We start from the raw sequence: 13,850 nt of genomic DNA on the forward strand, positions 1-13,850 counted from the left end.
ACTGTCAGACGTTTGCCAATAGGGTTTGTTTCTTTTGGCCTCTAAAGCTATCAAATAAATTACAGTGCTTTTTAAGATCTGCTTTAAAGCCACCTCGCATCATATAGCTGCTGTGACTGCTGCTTTTTCTTTTTAGCAAGGAGTTAAAGGGTAGAGAATAACATCATCCATTGGAACCGATCTGAAATAGAGCAGTAAGCTTATTTTTACATCTTCAGCTGAACTGTGTATCAACATTACAATTTCAGCGTTGGTTATAGTCTGGATTTTAAACAACTGTTGAAAAAAAGGGAGAATTTCTTGGAAAACTCAATATTAAATTCTCATTACCAACAGACGAATGGCTTAATTTAAGGAGCCAGTCGCATTTTTTAAAAATCAGTTTCAAGTATCAGAAAGACACCTTGAGAATTTCTGAAGCAAGACCACCTCTAACAGGAAAAAAAAAAAGGTAAGAAAGATCATTTCAAAATTCACTATGTGTTTTAGAGTAAATTACCCCAAAGTGGGGTCTTAATCATAGGACATGATACATTTTGTACTAATTCTAGGAAAGAAGGGTAAAAAGGAGAAAAAGAAAACAAGCATTTACAATGTTCTTAAAATAGAATTCTGTGGCCGGTAGAACAGATTAAATTCACTCCCAGGTTAAAGAAACAAGTTTAACACCACTAGTTGCCTCTAACAATGGACCGGTAGCAACTTTTTCATATTGCAGCATACAAAGAGGTGCATGTACAGAATGACATTAAAACTCATTTACTGCAGAATGGAACAAAAATTATGTAGAAACATTTTTTCTGTCCAAATGTAAATTATCTGCCTTTAATATTACAACACACTATGTGTATTTAACTAAATTGTTACTTTAGTTCATTTTTATTTTACAACAAATACTCACATATCTTTTTTTGTTTCTGTAACGGGTGTTGGTGTGTGGGCATTTCTTAAAAGCTGTTATAACCCTCTTAGGTTTTAAAAAACTGATTATTCTTAGGTATTGATGATGAATCTAAGGCAATGTTTCCACCTTAGAACCCTCTAGAAACAAGCATTACTAGCCCTTTTATTGTTCTGAATGTATGTTTTCTTTTCTCAAATGCTGACTTCATTTTTCTCGCAGATAAACTGATTAAGGAGCATCTGGAAATTTGTTAACAGAGGATGATCTTTCCTTAGACAAGTCTGTCACTGAGGACAATATGGACAATATGGACAACGGGACTTTTAGTGAACTAAATAGCACAGTGCTCCATGATCAACAATGGCATGGTCTAGAGTACCAAGTAGTCACCATTTTCTTAGTCATTTTGATTTGTGGACTGGGCATAATTGGAAACATTATGGTGGTGCTTGTAGTTCTCAGGACCAAACACATGAGAACTCCAACTAACTGTTACCTGGTGAGCCTTGCCATAGCTGATCTCATGGTCTTGGTAGCGGCAGGTCTCCCTAACATTACTGAAAGTGTCTATGGCTCCTGGGTTTATGGATACATTGGATGTCTCTGTATTACTTACCTCCAGTATCTGGGCATCAATGCCTCATCTTGTTCAATTACTGCATTCACGATTGAAAGATACCTAGCCATTTGCCACCCCATTAAAGCTCAGTTTCTGTGTACCATATCCAGAGCTAAAAAAATAATTGTATTTGTTTGGGCGTTCACATCTCTTTATTGTATGATGTGGTTTTTCTTGCTTGACCTTAACACAACCATTTACAGAGATGCCACAGTTGTAAACTGTGGCTACAAAGTCCCCAGGAGTTACTACTCTCCAATCTACTTAATTGACTTTGGTGTATTTTATGCTGTACCTATGACCTTAGCAACGGTCTTGTACGGTCTTATCGCAAGAATTCTGTTTCTAAATCCAATGCCATCTGACCCTAAAGACAACTCAAAGACCTGGAGAAACGATTCAACTCATCAGAACAAGGCATATAACTCCAAATTGTCCAGCAGATGTTCCAACAACACCATATCCTCAAGGAGACAGGTAACTCATTTGATACCCCTTTCAGCAATGCTCAGAATGTTTATACTTATTGCTATTTGGCTTACTTTATGATTATTTAATAATTAATGAAAATAAGTATCCAGTTAGCAGCACATTGCAGACTTTTTTTTAAAATCAAAATTAAGAATGTAATAATCCTTTTATAGATTAGATTTGTTATATGTTGTCGTTAAATGTGAGTTAAATTCTATATTTGTATTTGACCCACATTTCATCACATTTTACCACATTAGTTGAGGCTAAATGAATAGATGCATTTTCCAAAAGCAATGATTATATATTCATAATTTGGGTACTTTATCGTCACGCGGGTGCATCAAATAATTTATTTCTTGTGATAAAATATGAGGAATGTTGGGATTTCCATAGCAACCTTTTTCTGATTTGCAAACATGGAAAAAAAGCGAAAAACACGTTTATCCACTGATGAGACACGCAGCTTTATATGTTAAAAAGAATAAAAGATATCCATTCCAGTAAATATTACTAAGTTGCTTCTTACAATTGCTGTCCTTATCCTTATCTAATAGAGTCATTAATTGAAAAAGCCTCTAATGTTACATATTTATGTAGTCTTAAGGTGGATATTGAAAATACAAAAAATGTATGCTCCTTAAAAATTGGTGCGTTCTTCAAAATCATTTTCAGAATTACAAGCCCAAATGGTGATCCATCTACACTGGCATTTTGTTTCTTCAACTTCTATATTAGTCATAGTCCAGGTATTGAAGAGGGTGCTAGTACATAGAAGTTGTTTTTTTCTCATTTTAGACCAAAAGTTATATAGAAAAGGGGTTACAATATATTTGTAAATGGAACACTGTGGATTCCTGGGATCCCGTGTGGTTCCTGTCCCTGTGGGTGCGAACCAGCTGATTACGCTGATTAATACAATCTGGCAGCAGAATTTGCCCCAATCACATTATCAAGAACTACTTTGGTTGGTTGCCTATTTTATCATGTGGGTCAATAAGCTGCAGACATTGGCAGATCTCGTGATGGTTGTGTTAGATTGGGTGAGATTTGTGATAAGAGAAAGGAAGTGGGATCAGGGACAATCCCATTGGAGCAACTAACCACAGATCACATTGATGTTGAATTGGGGAGATCTCTGCAGAGTACATTTGATAGAAATGTGTTCCATAGCTGATTATTAACCTCATCTCAGCAACTTCTGTTTTCAATTCACAACATTTACAAAACAGGGTTAAACAATTAAACAACCCCATTAGTTACCATATTGTAATTTTATAATGTTTATGTCCTCCATCCCTCTGAGCAGTACTTTATACATTATATAACAAGGATGCTCTCAGCTACACTTGTATCTTGCTGAAATGTATACGTTGTTCTCCTACCTTGCACTTATCATTACCTGTCTCACCTTGGCCTGGACTTAGGTTATCCATTGCCTCATCCTTATGTAGAATGCTCTGCATCAGCCCTATGCAGGGTTGTGAGTAATCTATGAACCAGCACCCATAGTCATAAGAGAATGCTCTTACAACCTGGAGAGTCTTCAGGGGCTCTACCCTATTCCGGTCTCTTCTAATTACATATAAACACGGCATGGGAAGGTTATATCATTGGTAAAGAAGCTAACCGACCTGAGATCCTTGTTATCCTCTGATGCAAGCACGTCTCAAGGTGTTATACACAGGGTGCCTTCAGCCCCAGACATTTGGCACATGGTAGCAGCCACCAGTCTCATTCTCAAGACTACCAAGATTTTGGAGTTACAGCTGCATCCTATACCTGCCTAGGAATTCCTCTGTGCATGACCAGAGCCTCTCTCTATTGAAGAATGGGCCAGATTGAGGAACTAGAACCTCTTTTTTTAGTTAGGGGTGCCGGATCATTATACCAGTTTCTGATCCTTCAGACCCCAAATTTCTCTTCTTAAATGTCCCTCCCTCAATAAGGGGGGAACCATATGCAGGAATATGTATTCTGGCACTGCATGTGCCTCCAGAAGACCAATGCCACAGGAACCTGCAAAACAGAGGAGGCCCAAACAAATGGCCATTTCAGGTGGTATCTCCTCTTTGACTTAGCTCATATATCTTAGACATTTTTTTGGGAAAAGATGAATTGACTCCCCAATAAAGCATACAGGAGCTCTGATTTCATCTTGAATCCATCAAACCAATACCAATCATGTGTCTTTAGACTGCATTGTAGCTTTCAATAAGGTCTAATATGTATGCAGGACCAAGAGGTTTATGAATAGGTCATCTTTACCTAAAACAACAAAACCACAAGAAGAACAAGGCCTGATACTGATAAGACATCCAAAGTGGACTTTTTTTGTGTGTGTGTGGGGGGATTAGTTTGGACCAGAGATGATGCACCTACCCTTGTCGCTACGAGGAGGGTGCAATCTCTGTTTCTGGCTTATGTAGTAACTCTGGGCTACTCCCAGATGCCCTTCCTGGAGCATTGGTTTTCTGGAGACTGGGTTGTGCTGATGTTATCTTCTGGCTTTTGACTCCTGGCTCTAGGCTCCATTTATTGATTTGGGTCTTTGATTATCTGGTATTAGACTTTTGCCTGGACTTGGATTATCCATTTGTCACTTCTGGCACTGGGCTCCATTTTTGGCATCATTGTCTACTATGCTTTAATGCTCTCTGTGTATGATCTTTGCTGGCCTTACATTGATTATGTCTCTGCTGTTTTCTCTGATGTCTCTCTGGGTGAAGGGTAGCAAGACAAAAAAAGCTAGGACATCAGGAGCCTGTCTCACTGTCATGGCTTCTGCCAGTTAATCCTATATCAGACACATTTAAAAGCTCTTGTTTGAACCTTGTCAAAGAGGACAAAGGCTGTAGCGGATAGCTATCTTCAATCAAAGACTAACCACTTGACTTTTTAGTGAATAAACCCTTATTATCTTTAATAAAATGCACCTACCATTAATACTGTATCATATACCATGCTGCGCCATGGATGAATAGTAAAATTTTTACTGCCACAGGAGAATTTTCATTTTTTTAATGAAAATAGTTTAAAATGGGATATTTTTTTTGACATTTTTAGAATGTGGACACACTTTTCAACCACTTCTGTTCTTTACCCTTCCCTTGATCTTCTACCTTTTCCTTCATATTTTCCTCACATCATACCATTCTCCATGAAAATAGCTAAGTGACCCCAAACCTTTGAACGGTAGTGCATATATACATATAGGAGAAAAGCCGTACTGGAGCTTTAAGGCCATCGGCCACTGCCAGCTGGATACATGCAGCCAAATACTGTGCTTGTACATTTGTACATCACGTGTCCACATGTATCCACAAGTACTGCATCTGCCACAAAAGCAGCTGTATATGTAAGTAGTCTGTGTCATCTGACCTATCTGCCATTTGCCCAGGTTGCCAGATGGCCATGTAAGATTGGCTGTTTTTTTAATTAATACAGAAGCATGATAATCTTCTAATCTATCTGGAACCATGTTATTCTGCAGGCATTGTAGTAGCTATATGTACAGTTAGCAGGTGAGACATTAAATGTTCACTTTTGCATTCTATGTCATATTTTCTGTCTGCACCTCTGTCTCTGAATATACTGTATATTGAATGGCCAAACAATAGGGTTATTGGAAAATAGTTTTTACTCCCCTTCCCAACTTTAATGCAATAAGAAAGCTTCATATTAACTCTTTGAGCTTGTGATTTTTTTGTCAGTTTTACTTTGTATGTACTCACAGTAACACTAGGTCAGTTTCAGAGACTAAGGAAGAGAGAAGCTCTGAATATAAGCCACTAAGGCATAATCTGGATGGCAAATATTACACTTAATAACATAACATTTATTTTGTGTAAAGGAAGATATAACAGCAAGAGTAAAAGTACAGCGGAAGACATTTACTCAGTTTGAATTAACATAAACAAAGAAATACCATCAATGTAAATCAAGGAAATCAAAGTACGCTGAGGTGTTGTATTTTCTTATGAAATGTCAGTGCTGTTGAGCTATGCCTACAATTATGGATACATTGATTCAGAATTTATAAAATTAATTGTGTCAACAGTTTTAAAAACAAAAATGCTCCTGATATTAATTTGTTTTTATTATCATCTGATTTTATTTCCTAGGGTCTTATGCTGTAAATTGTATAGTTGGCGCTATAGGAAAAAATAAATATAGTTACACAGTTATTGAAGTACTGCTTCAATAAGGTACATATATATAGAGAGAGTCTTAATCTTTATCTCTTGAATGCAAAGCCTACTTGGTCTATGCCACAGGAAGTTAGGAAACACAGTGCAGAAATAACCAGTGCCCCACACTTACCCACCAAAGTGTGGGGGGTGGAAAGTACAAAACAAACCTTAGTTGTGGATGTGGATGTGGATGGTCCCAGGGTCACACAAGTACTGGCACCAAGGAAGGCAACCTAACAGTCAAGCAAAGGTCATAGAAGGTAGGTCTGTCCAAATTGGAAAAGGTAGCAAGACAAAAAAGCTAGGAAATCAGGAGCCCAGCAAAAAACAAGTTGCAAGAGAAGGCTATACAAACAACTGCGCACCATCCTGTCAGGAACTTATACAGGTAGGAAGCTGTCACATAGAAGGTAAATGAGTTAAATGGAAGTAAGTCTGTCTTCAGTTTGCACATGCACAGAAAATACCCTGGTCTCCTCATTACCATCACCAGGCACCTTTGGAAGAAAATCCTGCTGCTGTTGGGCCGTTGCCTGCCCTCACCGGACTGCCACAGAGGGAGACTTTTCCAGTGCTGAGAGACCATTGCCTGCCCTTAGGAGACTGCTGGATGGGCCACTTGATGCCAGGGAATGGTGGCTCTCCTTCAGGAGTGAAAAATTGAAGGACGAGTAGGATGAGCATGTTTGAAGACTTGGACCCACGTGGGGTCATGTATTTAAGAAACTAGCTACCAGGTCTTCAGGACCCAAATCTGGTCCACAACATAATCAAGCCGAACTCTCAAAATTCTGGAATCCTGGATGGCTTGGACCTGAAATTCCTTAGATCCGCAAACCACAGGATGAGGAATGACATGACGACCAAGAAAAGCTCCAGGAGTCGACAACTTAAGCAAAGACATTTTGAATACAAGAAAAAAAAATGTAGCAAGGAGGGAGATCAAGTTGATTAGTCACAGGATCCACCAATCCATGGATAATGGCCAATACATCTTGAAGCAAATTTATAAGAGGAAACTTTGAGACAGGTAAGTGGTAGACAGACACACTTTATCCCCAATTTCATATGTAGAAGGAGGTCCACGTCTGCAATAAGCTTGCTATGGGTAGCTGTCCTATACCTGATGTAGGGTGTCCTGAAGGGTGGAGTAAAGGAGTCTCAAATCATCTAATTGTTTTGGAATCTCATGAATACATGCAATTCTAAGTCTGTCTGAAAACAGCAGAGGCTGATATTCCATAGTTAGCATGAGAGTTGTGTTTTCAAATTCATATGAATTGGAATTTTACTGAACTTTGTTTAATTTATTAATTCATATGACTCTCCGAAAACAAGGAGGACCCCCAATGAAACTAACGAAAATGAAGAACAAAGCTCTGAACATTTTTGGATTAGTTTTTTTGTGGCATGTGTATCGTGTAGTATTGAAGGAGTTAATGTGAAGTGTGTGATATATGTGAGTGATCAAATGTGGGCTCATCTTCCTGTGAGTACCTGATTCCTACAGTTGGGCTTAAGTTAAGAAGGGACAGCCTGTGTGTTCTTTTTCCAAAAACTGAAAAAGAAAGCCGCAGTGCAGGAGACACTGGGGAGGGAGGGGATTGGAGCAATAATATAAAAAAGTGGTTGGTCCAATAGGGGAGATGGGATGGAGGAATCCTCTCTCAAGCTTTCCATATTTATCTGTTGAACTATTAGTCAATTTGTGTGCCTTTCTCTCATTTGCTGGCTTGCATTAGTCTAAAACAATGGTTGGAATGAGTGAGGTCCCATGTTCCCTAGTTGGGCAATATTTATCTCTTACACTATTGCTCCCATCCCCTGCCTTCCCAGCGTTTCCCGTGTTGGATTATTTTTCTCAGCTACTGCCGCAGAAGTAGTGTGCAAGGCTGGTTCATTGGGGAAGAGAACATGGAAGAAGGTCTGTAGAGAAGAAGCACAGAAGGGGAGGGACAGAAGTAGTTGTGGAGGTAGGTGTGGAAGTAGAGGATGTAGTAAGCGTGAGTCTGGTGTGTCATTGGAGGTGGTAGAGACAGAGTACTGTGAAGCTGAGAAGAATGACTGTAGATACAAAGGAGCGAAGCAGAGAGAGTATTTGTTGGGGAAAGAAGAGGGGAATTGATGAATTACTTTTTTACTCTTTATTTCCCAACGCTTCACAGAAAGAACTCCGAAGACTCCACATCTCTAGTTAGAACAAAGGAGAGAAATGTGCATGGGTGATCGGTGTAGGCAATTTCAGCACCAGGTAGAAGATTATACGAATGAAGATGTAAAGCATAACAGTATATATATTGTTCAAGAGTCTGCTTGGTGCATTCCATTTGGATTTAGGTTGATGATATACATTTGATTTTCAGTTCTTCCAAACTATGATCCTCTGTCATCCTCTCACCGGACGTGGGAGTGAAAATAATCAACCACAACCAAAATTATCTTATTTTTATTAGATGAGCAATTTGACAATGAAGTCCATGGTAAAATCCTCCAATAAACAAGAGGGATAATCTTTTCATTTGTAGGGTCACCAAAAAGTCAGCCAAACCAAGTCTTTGGTCTTTGCAGGACACCCATTGCTTCAAAGGGAACATAAATCTTGGAGTCCTTGAAAAGAAGTCCATGGTTGGAGAAAAAAAAATCCTGGCATCCATCTGGATGGAAAGAGAAAAAGATAAAAAGAAATAGAAAATATATTTATACATGAAAACTTAACTCTTATTTATATTAACACCGCAAAATGTGAATAGCTGGTCCCTATGTGGTGCTATTTGCTTAGTAGCTATAATGCTTAAAAATACAGACCAGGTTCTTACAACATGTGATACCAGCTTATAAGTGCTGGAACTCTCCACATCTAAGGTCTGAGCTGGTAGGCTAATTGTAAGTTGGTAGAATAGCCACAGAGTTAATTATAGCCACCAGACTATTAGTATAGGTATAATAAGGGTTGCTAGTATTATTCTTACCCTTGCAGAATGCTGAGACCTCTAGCAGGGAAGTAACACAAGTAAGAACAGCTTTTACACAGTACAGCCAAAGGGTTTGAGAGCTATTTCAAGCCATTCTCATTATCTGAGGGGCCTCGGGACAAGTCCAGTTTGCGTGGTCAAAGACAATTGTATAACCACTGTATGAGCCTGCTACATTGAAATGGTCCAGCGGATTGTGGTATTGTGGGTGGGCAAAATAATAGTATTAATTGTTATTTCTGGATATGGATGTTATAATGTTCTAAATAGCACCCTGTGAAATCACTTGTGTAATCACACTGATGAGAACCTTCACAGCTTTATTGATTATATAGCCTCATGTTGGCACCCACTGATATACTCATTTACATTTCACCAAATTAATACTGCAGTTAAAGTGGTTTATGAATATTTCCCACATTATTAAATGATTAAAAACTTCATTGAATATACAGACGTGATGTTAACCTCTTAATGCCCTTATGATGTACTATTGGGTTAAAGGAAGTTGCCAAATGACAATTAAGTGCTTTCCACCAGTGGGGACATTTCCCAGCTGGCAAATGTGAGCGTATGCTGTCTAAGAACCGCACCGCTGGTGTAATGAGGTATAAGAGAACTCTCTGTACGTGAATTTTTTTTTTTTTAATAAATAATTTGTGTACAAGGTGTGTATGGGAATAGCAATCTGCAGTTGAGGACAACATGTAGGTCTATGACTGCAGCTCTCAAGTATCTTTATGCAAAGGCAACTCCTTTTTCTGAGAATCTGGGCATTGTCATATGAGCTAGATTTGCTCCTTCTGGCAATTGTTTTTAGCGGATTGACCATCACCGCAGAACAGGATTCTGCTGGGTTTCGGGATAATGAGGTGGCCCTGGCACTTTAAGGCCGGTGGAGCGGCAGATCAGGTGTGTATGGAGTGACATCAGATAGTGGCTTACCAGGCATTAGCTCAATGTGCCAGATGTCTTACAAACTTATACGTTTGGCCTTAAGCCTATTAAGATTTTAGCTTCTACTTTTCCATTTGAAATAAGAAAAATCGGTACAGCCATGGGTCAGCCTAAGAAAGTCTTTAGTTGAGGTTGCAGTTGATACTTTTATTGAGCCAACATAGAAAAAGATGTCCTGAAAGTTTATGTAACTTTTGCTATGTTGGTCCAAAAAAAAGTATGGACTATAATATAAAAAGATTAAGTATGGCTATATGCATTTGCAAAAAACAAAAAGCTAGGTCTCCATATAAAACCTGCATAATTTTCAGTTCATAAGCTGACAACGCATTATTGTATTAATACATGTATCAAAAAAATATATATTTACATTTCAACACGTAACAACCGCCATGTCATCATGAATTTATTCCTACTATAAAACAAATGAAAGGCTGAATTAGTTGAAAAGAACAAGGAAGATCTAAAGTAAAGGGATGGGGGCTGTCCTGACAGACCCTTATGTTTCTGTTTTATGAGTTGATTTAATTGCACCATTAGCTACGTCTTTTCTGTGATGAGCTATTTTTATTTAAAAACATTCTGTGCCTCATACTGTTTTCTTCAATCTAAGATTCATTACAGAGTTATTCTTCATTTACAGATAGCAAAATTGCATTACTGCTCATCCCTACAATATTAATTATTCAACAAAAAGTTTGGTAATATATTTTAGCACCAACTGCATGTTCTACAAAGTTCTAGCAAGTAAATTCTTGTCTTAAGCATCATCAGATATAATGTTAGCCCTGAGCTCAATTCTACATATTTACAATTTCCATTAGGTCGTCACCCACAATGGCATATTTTGTTCACAGCATAACCTTATCAGTGGCGGAACTACCGGGGTCGCAGGGGTCGCGACTGCGACCGGGCCCTGGAGTTCTGCCAGTCAGGGGGGCCCAAGGGGTGCCGAGCAGTTGATGAAAACAACCGCTCGGCATCTCTTGGGCCCCCCTGACTGACAGAAATCCAGGACTCCTCTGATCCCCGCCGCTGCCGCCGCTGCCTGCCTCAGCGCTGCCCAGAGTGCAGTGTTGGGAACGTGAGGCGTTTGTCTCGGGTGCCGGCGCTTCACGCTGAGCGCCGGCACCCGAGACAAACGCCTCACGTTCCCAACACAGGAGTTGACGGTAAGTGATCTACAAAGGGGGAAAGGGAGGGAGTGGGTAGATCGTGAGAAGGGGGGGTAGGAGGGAGAGGGTAGATCGTGAGAAAGGGATAGATGGGTTGGGGGGGCCCCTAACAGATTCTCGCACCGGGGCCCTAAGGTTTCTAGTTACGCCCCTGAACCTTATTATAAATGTTTTCATCAGACATCACAAGTTTTTATATATAAAACATGTTCACACTTTTATTTCACTTATAAGTGTTCTAATCACGTTATTAATTTAGTTATTCTTTCAGTTTCTTGGTCCCTAAGTACAGACTTGTGTACAACTAGAGTTTAGTTTAATGCCTATATTTTTGTATATATATATATATATATAGTATTTAAAAGTGTGATACAATGTATTCGAAGTGATTAAGAAGAGACGTTTTCTCACTTTGTAACGGTAATCAGTAGTTTGTTTATTCCAGTTAGGTAGCTGGAGACAGCTTATGATTAAGCCTTCAGGTGCGAAACGCGTCAAGCTTTTTTCCGCTCAGCTTTTTGTTCCTTTTGATGTGATCTGCACAAATAAAGGTCTCCATAAGCAGCCCTTTTCCAATTGTATTCTTCGTGAAACTGTACAGGGTTTCTACAGTTTGAACAAAAAAATGCTTTGCTGATTTTAAGATAATGCATTGATTGTTTAACCATAAAGATAACATCTTTAATCAAAACGTCCAGGTAAAGATTCTAAAAAATGTATCCATGTAATTAAAACATCTTATCAAAAGTATGTTTGCTTTTTATGGTAAAAAAAAATATATATTTCTTCCAATATATAACATATTCTTCACATTTTCAATGTCTATTATTGAGAAGCTCTGTCGTTATTTTATTATTATATTATGCAATAATAATAGGATAATCCCCAATTAATCTCAGATTTATTCAGCACAGGTATATATTTTCACCATGGACCATTATATTTCCTCCATGTCTTAAGTACACTGCTACACTTCGAAGCGTGGTCTAATTATTTGAGTGATTATAATAATATTGCACATTTTAGTCTTTAGTTTTTTGTATTTTTATATCTATTTTAATGATTTTATGTGTTTTTTTTTTTTTTTTTGCAGGTGACAAAGATGTTGGCAGTGGTGGTAATTTTATTTGCATTTTTATGGATGCCCTACAGGACATTGGTTGTTGTGAACTCTTTCCTGTCCAAGCCTTACCTTGAAAATTGGTTTGTATTATTCTGTAGAATTTGCATTTATCTAAACAGCGCGATCAACCCCGTCATTTACAATCTCATGTCTCAAAAATTCCGAGCTGCTTTCAAAAAGCTCTGCAAGTGTAACAAGAAGAGAACGGAGAAGCCAGCTAACTACGGCGTGGCTCTTAATTACAGCGTCATTAAAGAGTCATCCAATGGAGGAAGCCCGGATCACTTTAGCACTGAATTAGAGGACATTACTGTGACAGACACCTATCTGTCCGCTACAAAAATGTCCTTTGATGACACGTGCTTACCTTCAGATGTGACATTCACCAGAAAATAGACGTTATACTGTATACTGTACAGAGAGCACACAAACACATATGATCAAGATATAAAGGGTTTTTAAGATAAAAAAATATTGCTCATTGGGGAAAAAATTGGGGGGAAAAAACTATATAATGTTAATTATCATACCTGAACTGGGGTGTGTTTGTACTTCATCTAAAACAATTTTGATGTGAGTTTTTTTGTGAGCCCAGTTAAGTTCTGGTAATGAACACCTGATATTTCAAAAGAAGAGTTGTCAAAAAAGTTATTTTTTAGTTGAGACTGTAATATACAGTTTGTAAATTAAATCCAAAGTGATTTTTTTGGATGGCCAAACAATGGCATGTATGGATCTTGGCATGGCATGGTTTGATGACATCATATGTTTTTAAAGTGCCAGTGATGGGAAATTGTATTATAACTACCTGCCAGCGCTCTGCCTGGGTGCATATTTGTATATAAGCCCTTTCATTACCTGTGGGTTTTTATTTGCACCTTCGTTGCATGCTGCGTACTGTGTCTTTCCGTGAGTGTTTCTGTATCAAGGTCTTTTTTCCCTCATTGCTTTTCATTTTCCAATCACTAAATTATAGCGATCATAGACTAAACTATACTTTATGTAGGGTCTAGTCAGATCTTCCCGCAAAATGAATTCTTTAGGTAGATCTGTCATAATAATTAATGAAGTGAGAATAAATATTTTGTCTCACAACAATGCTGTTACAACTCTGAACGCCAATTACCTTTTAATCACCAGAACAGAAAGCTCAGCGAGATTTCTTTGTATTTCCAGTCCGTTTCCAACAGCTTGAGTAGAATATTTCAAGATGGCAGCTCCTAGATGCTGCTGTGATGTCATCAAATGGGATCTACTGAGAGTGCCCCATTGAGTTAGAAATATATATATATAATTTCCTAATGATCCCTGGTCTCCTATGCCCTGTCTATCAGACCAGCATTTCTATGTTTTTTGGCAACTCCAGCGACAAGTATGAGTCTGATCCCAAACTACAATCACATTGAACACCTGTTTACTGCAGTCAGAAAGCATTA

The 13,850-nt window shown here is 38.4% G+C and overlaps 1 protein-coding gene across 1 annotated transcript; it reads left to right on the forward strand.

Moving 5' to 3' along the window:
* The first annotated feature begins 1,159 nt into the window (after window positions 1–1,159).
* Window positions 1,160–12,886, forward strand: TRHR (thyrotropin releasing hormone receptor). Its single transcript, XM_053467076.1, has 2 exons — window positions 1,160–2,000; window positions 12,385–12,886. Exons 1-2 carry the CDS (start codon window positions 1,203–1,205, stop codon window positions 12,808–12,810), a joined length of 1,224 nt encoding a protein of 407 aa, XP_053323051.1. The 5' UTR covers window positions 1,160–1,202; the 3' UTR covers window positions 12,811–12,886.
* Window positions 12,887–13,850: the final 964 nt, after the last annotated feature.

The sequence above is a fragment of the Spea bombifrons genome, chromosome 5 (genome assembly GCF_027358695.1).
Source record: "Spea bombifrons isolate aSpeBom1 chromosome 5, aSpeBom1.2.pri, whole genome shotgun sequence".
NCBI lineage: Eukaryota > Metazoa > Chordata > Amphibia > Anura > Pelobatidae > Spea > Spea bombifrons.